The 5,538-nt window shown below is 46.2% G+C and overlaps 1 protein-coding gene across 1 annotated transcript in view; it reads right to left on the bottom strand.

Moving 5' to 3' along the window:
- LOC149430648 (uncharacterized) overlaps positions 1-4,336 on the bottom strand; it is a gene marked incomplete at its 5' end in the record, with an annotated part of 31,220 nt that extends 26,884 nt beyond the window's left edge. The window contains 2 exons of the mRNA XM_089666146.1: positions 1,377-1,475; positions 3,346-4,336. Of these exons, the coding sequence (XP_089522272.1) occupies positions 1,377-1,475; positions 3,346-4,336 (1,090 nt within the window). The remainder of the gene's footprint in view (positions 1-1,376; positions 1,476-3,345) is intronic.
- Positions 4,337-5,538: the final 1,202 nt, after the last annotated feature.

The raw sequence follows: 5,538 nt of genomic DNA, 5'->3' as shown, positions 1-5,538 counted from the left end.
TCACAGACCTCTGCCCCCCCATCAGTGTCCTCAGTCCTCCTCCTTCACATCACAGACCCCCGCCCCCCCATCAGTGTCCTCAGTCCTCCTCCTTCACATCACAGACCTCCCCCATTTCACATCAGTGTCCTCAGTCCTCCTCCTTCACATCACAGACCTCTGCCCCCCCATCAGTGTCCTCAGTCCTCCTCCTTCACATCACAGACCTCCGTCCCCCCATCAATATCCTCAGTCCTCCTCCTTCACATTACAGACCTCCGTCCCCCCATCAGTGTCCTCAGTCCTCCTCCTGCACATCACAAACCCCCCCCCCCCATTTCACATCAGTGTCCTCAGTCCTCCTCCTTCACATCACAGACCTCCCCCCCCCCCCCCATTTCACATCAGTGTCCTCAGTCCTCCTCCTTCACATCACAGACCTCTACCCGTCCCGTCCCGTATCAGTGTCCTCAGTCCTCCTCCTTCACATCACAGACCCCCACCCCCCAATTTCCCATCAGTGTCCTCAGTCCTCTTCCTTCACATCACAGACACCCCCCCCCCCCCATTTCACATCAGTGTCCCCAGTCCTCTCTTTCAAATTTTTTTGACTTTTTAATTTATATATAAAATAAAAAAAAAATCCCAGTGGTGAATTAATACCACCAAAATAAAGTTTTATCTGTCTAAAAAAAAAAATGCTAAAAAATTCATATGGGTACAGTGTTGCATGACCGAGCAATTGTCATTCAAAGTGTGATAGCGCCAAAAGCTGAAAATTGGTCTGGACTAGAAGGGGGTGAAATTGTCCGGACTTGAAGTGGTTAAAAATGCTTGTAAATGCAAAACGCGCATAAATGCGGTATGCAAACGCGGCTAAACTGACTTTTTTTACCCTGCGTTTTCCAGCAGTCAGTTTCCATCGTTCAAAAGAGTTTCCCAAACGCCCCGTGTACATGAGCCCAAAAGGATCCTTCTCTACAACATGCTGGCAGTGGTTAGGCTCATCAACTCAACTAGCTGACTTTTGTTGCGAAAGTTCATGTTGTGAAATCAAACTTCTGCTGACATTAAATCTGAAAACCAGACAGAAGTCGGACAAAAACCGTATCCGTATGGAAGGACTACGAAAAAAAAAGCAAAGGGGGAAATTTACTAAAACTGGAGCCCTCAGGATCTGGTGAGGCTGTGCATGGCAGCCAATCAGCTTCAACCTTCAGCTTTTTCAGTTAAGCTTTGACCATAAAACCTGGAATTGGCTTCTATGCGGAGCTGCACCACATTTTGCACGCTCCGGTTTTAGTAAATCTCCCCCCATAGTGTATTTTTTAGCCAACGCATAATCATCCTATGCGACAGCTTGATAGATACAATGAATGGATGGATGCGTTGCATACCTGAAGCAGTTGTGGTGCTGAGTGAGAACAGCGATGGCGCAGAGGTCGCAAGAAGAGAACTGATAGAGGACGTGCTGGATGCGGATGCTGCTGTTGATGCTAAAAAATAGGAAGAAAATAAACATACCATAAAACAAATTGTAAAAAAAAAAAAAAAAAAAAAAAAAAAGCAAAAAAACCCCCCCAAAAAAAAAAAAACAAAAATGCAATGCTCCTGCTACAAGCTCCTGTCAAATCAAGAAGCTAAAGGCCAGCGAGAGCAGGGTCAGCCAGACTGACCACTGAACTACGGGCATGCCATACATTGGCACGGCGAGCGATCTTGTGGCACGGATTTTTTTTGTAGAAGGTGGGTCATGCAACACTGTAGCCATATGAATTTTTTTGCATTTTTTTGAGACAGATAAAAATTTATTTTGTGGTATTTATTCACCTCTGGGACCTATTTTTTTTGCTATATAAATGAAAAAGTGCAAAAATTTTGGAAAAAAAAAAGTGTTTTTCTTATAAATGTTTGAAAATAAATAATCTTTCTTCATAAATCTTGGCCAAAATGTATTCAGTTATCTTTTTAGTAAAAGGAAAAAAAAAACCCAAATTAGTTTATAACCAAAAATTTATAATTTTTAAAACAAAAAGTTAACAAAAAAAAAAAAAAAAAACACCCAAATGGCAGACTGACAACTCATGGGGCCCCCGGGCAATAGGGGATCATGGGGCCCCTGTGTCTTCACCCACAGCCAAAAAAGCCTATGAAAAAGCCAATTAAAAAGGTACCTGGGGCATCTCATGGGGCCCCCTACTGACCCCGGGCCCTCGGGCGGTGCCCGAGCGCTCGAATGGTCAGTCCGCCCTGAACCCAAATTAGTTTAAAACCAAAAATTATAATTTAAAAAAAAAAAATAAAATTTATTTCAAATTTTAATATTATTTATGTTTTTTTTTTTAAATATACAGTCACCCTAGCAGTACATGGTCACTATAGTGACACTGTACTACTTGTGGGGGGTGATGAAGGTTTTTTTTTTTTTTTTTTTACACTGATTGTTTTTGCACCCATAAAGGCTGTAAAAGCAATCATTTCTCCTTCTCTGGCTGCATTCTTGCAGCCATTGAGAAATACTGTGTGAGCTGTGATTGGTCACAGCTTGTCACATGGTACAAGGCTGTTGTGAATAGCCCTGTACCATGTGATCTCTGATCATTCACAGATTTCACTAGTAGTAAGCAATGATGTCAGAAGTGACATCTTGCTCACTACTATTCATGTGATACTGATTAGCCAATCAGTGATCACATGATCGGCCAATCAGTGATCACATGATCGGGACCTCACACAGGTGTTCCGCTGTGTCACAACCTGAAAATGCGATCACAAGAAATGTAAACATTCCTTGCAATAACATGGAGAGATATTCTTTATGGAGAGATCTGGGGTCTATAAGACCCCCAAAATCTCTCCTCTACCTTTAAAAGCAAAAGATCAAAAAGAAAGTTTTCGATATTTTGCTTTAAATAAATAAATAAAATATGGCCTTGTCAGCTGGAACCAGAAGAAACGTCATGACGTCGTTCCAGTCTTCCTAGGCCAAAGAGATGAGTGGAGGCCATCTTTCCTTCACTCATCTCTATGCCTTGCTGCCGCCAGTGCCGGATCAGTTCTCGGAGCTACCGACTGTGCAGGTAAGCCCAAGAAGCACCGAGAGCAAACCCCTCATGCCTCTTCTAAAAGTGATCCAGCAACGAACCTGCCGCGCGGATCACTTTTAAAAGAAAGTCCAGCGCCGAAGGAGAAAAATAATACCAGGGTTACAGCATCCAGCTGCAGTATTGCTGTGTTAAACGTCAAACTAAATGACGTATTTTCCCAGTTAGGCGCTCGGCAAAACTTTTTGGCTCCTTTATAAAACAAAAATGGTATAAACAATAAAAAATGAGGAAACGTTTCTTAGGATTACTGCGAGTTTACCTGATGCCGCCTCAAGTGGTTTTGAGAATAAGGTGGAAGTCTGCTGAGCGGCAGGTGCCTGTGCTGGGGCTAGGGTAGCGGTGGGTGCAGTTGATGCGGCAGTTGGTGTCATGGAAAATGCCGACGAGAAGAAGGATACGCCTGCTTGAGTGGTGGCTGTGCTCACTGGGTTTGTAGTTGAGGAGACGGTCGTTGCTGCTGGTTGGCCAGAGAAGGAGAAGCCCCCAGTGAGAGATGGCTGTGACTGTGCAATTGTGGTTCCAAATGAGAAACCTGCATTTTGAGCAGGTTGGGCAACTCCACCGAGGGCATGCTGGGCAACTCCACCGAGGGCAGGCTGGGCAACTCCTCCGAGAGCAGGTTGGGCAACTCCTCCGAGGGCATGCTGGGCAACTCCACCGAGGGCAGGTTGGGCAACTCCACCCAGGGCATGCTGGGCAACTCCACCAAGAACAGGCTGGGCAACTCCACCCAGGGCATGCTGGGCAACTCCACCCAGGGCATGCTGGGCAACTCCACCCAGGGCATGCTGGGCAACTCCACCCAGGGCATGCTGGGCAACTCCACCCAGGGCATGCTGGGCAACTCCACCGAGAGCAGGCTGGGCAACTCCACCGAGAGCAGGCTGGGCAATTCCACCGAGAGCAGGCTGGGCAATTCCACCGAGAGCAGGCTGGGCAACTCCTCCGAGAGCAGGTTGGGCAACGCCTCCGAGAGCAGGCTGGGCAACTCCGAGAGCAGGCTGGGCAACTCCGAGAGCAGGCTGGGCAACTCCGAGAGCAGGCTGGGCAACTCCGAGAGCAGGCTGGGCAACTCCGAGAACAGGCTGGGCAACTCCGAGAGCAGGCTGGGCAACTCCGAGAACAGGCTGGGCAACTCCACCAATTATGCTATTTCCTACTTGTGTATTTAGAGTGAACTTAGGGGTATTTGTCCTAGAAGAGAAGAAAAACAAAAATATACAAAAAGAAAAAAAAGTTATTCCAGCTACTGTATTTATTTATATAGTGGCAAGTTATCTGCCGTATTTACACTAGCTGCACTTTATGACTCATTCACTGCAAAGAATACTTTGTGACTGGAGGAGGATACTCACATGACTTTGAATGGATATGTGATTGGGGTCTCTTCCATTTCCCCCCCCCCCCCCCCAATTTATTGATTTAAAGGAGAATTGCCCCATTGGTACAAGTTATCCTTTAACAGCTTGCCGCCTGAGCCCAGTACATTTACAGCGGCAGGGTGGCACAGGCAGGCTGGGTCATGTACATGTATTATGTACATGGCTTCCAGCATGTTTCGAGCATAACGGAACATGCAGATGTAGGACATGCCTGGCAGTCAAAGGGTTACAGCAAAACTTTTTTTTTTTTTTAGTTTTGGATGGAGTGGAGAGGGATTAGAACATCTGTCAGTAATAAAGGGGAAATCTTCCAATGGGGACACTAGTGCTAGTGACCCGGGGGTTCCCCAGGGAATTCCCTTAATTTGCAGGGATTTCCTCTCTCACTTCCTGTTTGGTTATGGGACAGGAAGTGAAGGGAAGTCTCCATTATAGGACAGGGATGGCAAAAAAAAATAAAAAAATTGACGGGTTTTGCCTGTAGTTTTACTTTAAGACATGGTTCACATATGTGGTTTCAATACGATTTCTGAAAGAAGTCCAGTGCGATTTTGTTCAGCAATTCAGGTGTGCAAGTGAAGTCCGGTGCGCTTTAGTTCATCGATTCAGGTGTGCAAGCGAAGTCTGATGAGATTTCGTTCAGCGATTCAGGCGCGCAAGTCCGGTGAGATTTCGTTTAGCGATTCAGGTGCGCACGTGAAGTCTGGTGCGATTTCAAACAGCAATTCAGGCGCGCGAGTCCGGTGCGATTTCGTTCAGCGATTCAGGTGCGCAAGTGAAGTCTGGTGCGATTTCAAACAGCAATTCAGATGCGCAAGTGAAGTCCGGTGCGATTTCGTTCAGCAATTCAGATGCGCAAGTCCAGTGCAATTTCGTTCAGCGATTCAGGTGCGCACATGAAGTCTGGTGCAATTTCGTTCAGCGTTCAGGTGCGCAAGTGAAGTTCGGTGTGATTTTGTTCAGCGATTCAGGTGCGCAAGTGATGTCCGGTAAGATTTCATTCTGCGATTCAGGTGCGCAAGTGAAGTCCAGTGTGATTTCGTTCAGCAATTCAGGTGCCCAAGTGAATT

The sequence above is a fragment of the Staurois parvus genome, unplaced genomic scaffold, assembly GCF_062004578.1.
Source record: "Staurois parvus isolate SC_StPar_1 unplaced genomic scaffold, SC_StPar_1.0 ptg002550l, whole genome shotgun sequence".
In the NCBI taxonomy this organism is placed as follows: domain Eukaryota; kingdom Metazoa; phylum Chordata; class Amphibia; order Anura; family Ranidae; genus Staurois; species Staurois parvus.
The sequence above is the reverse complement of the archived record's forward strand: the minus strand, read 5'-3'. Positions and strand labels throughout refer to the sequence as shown.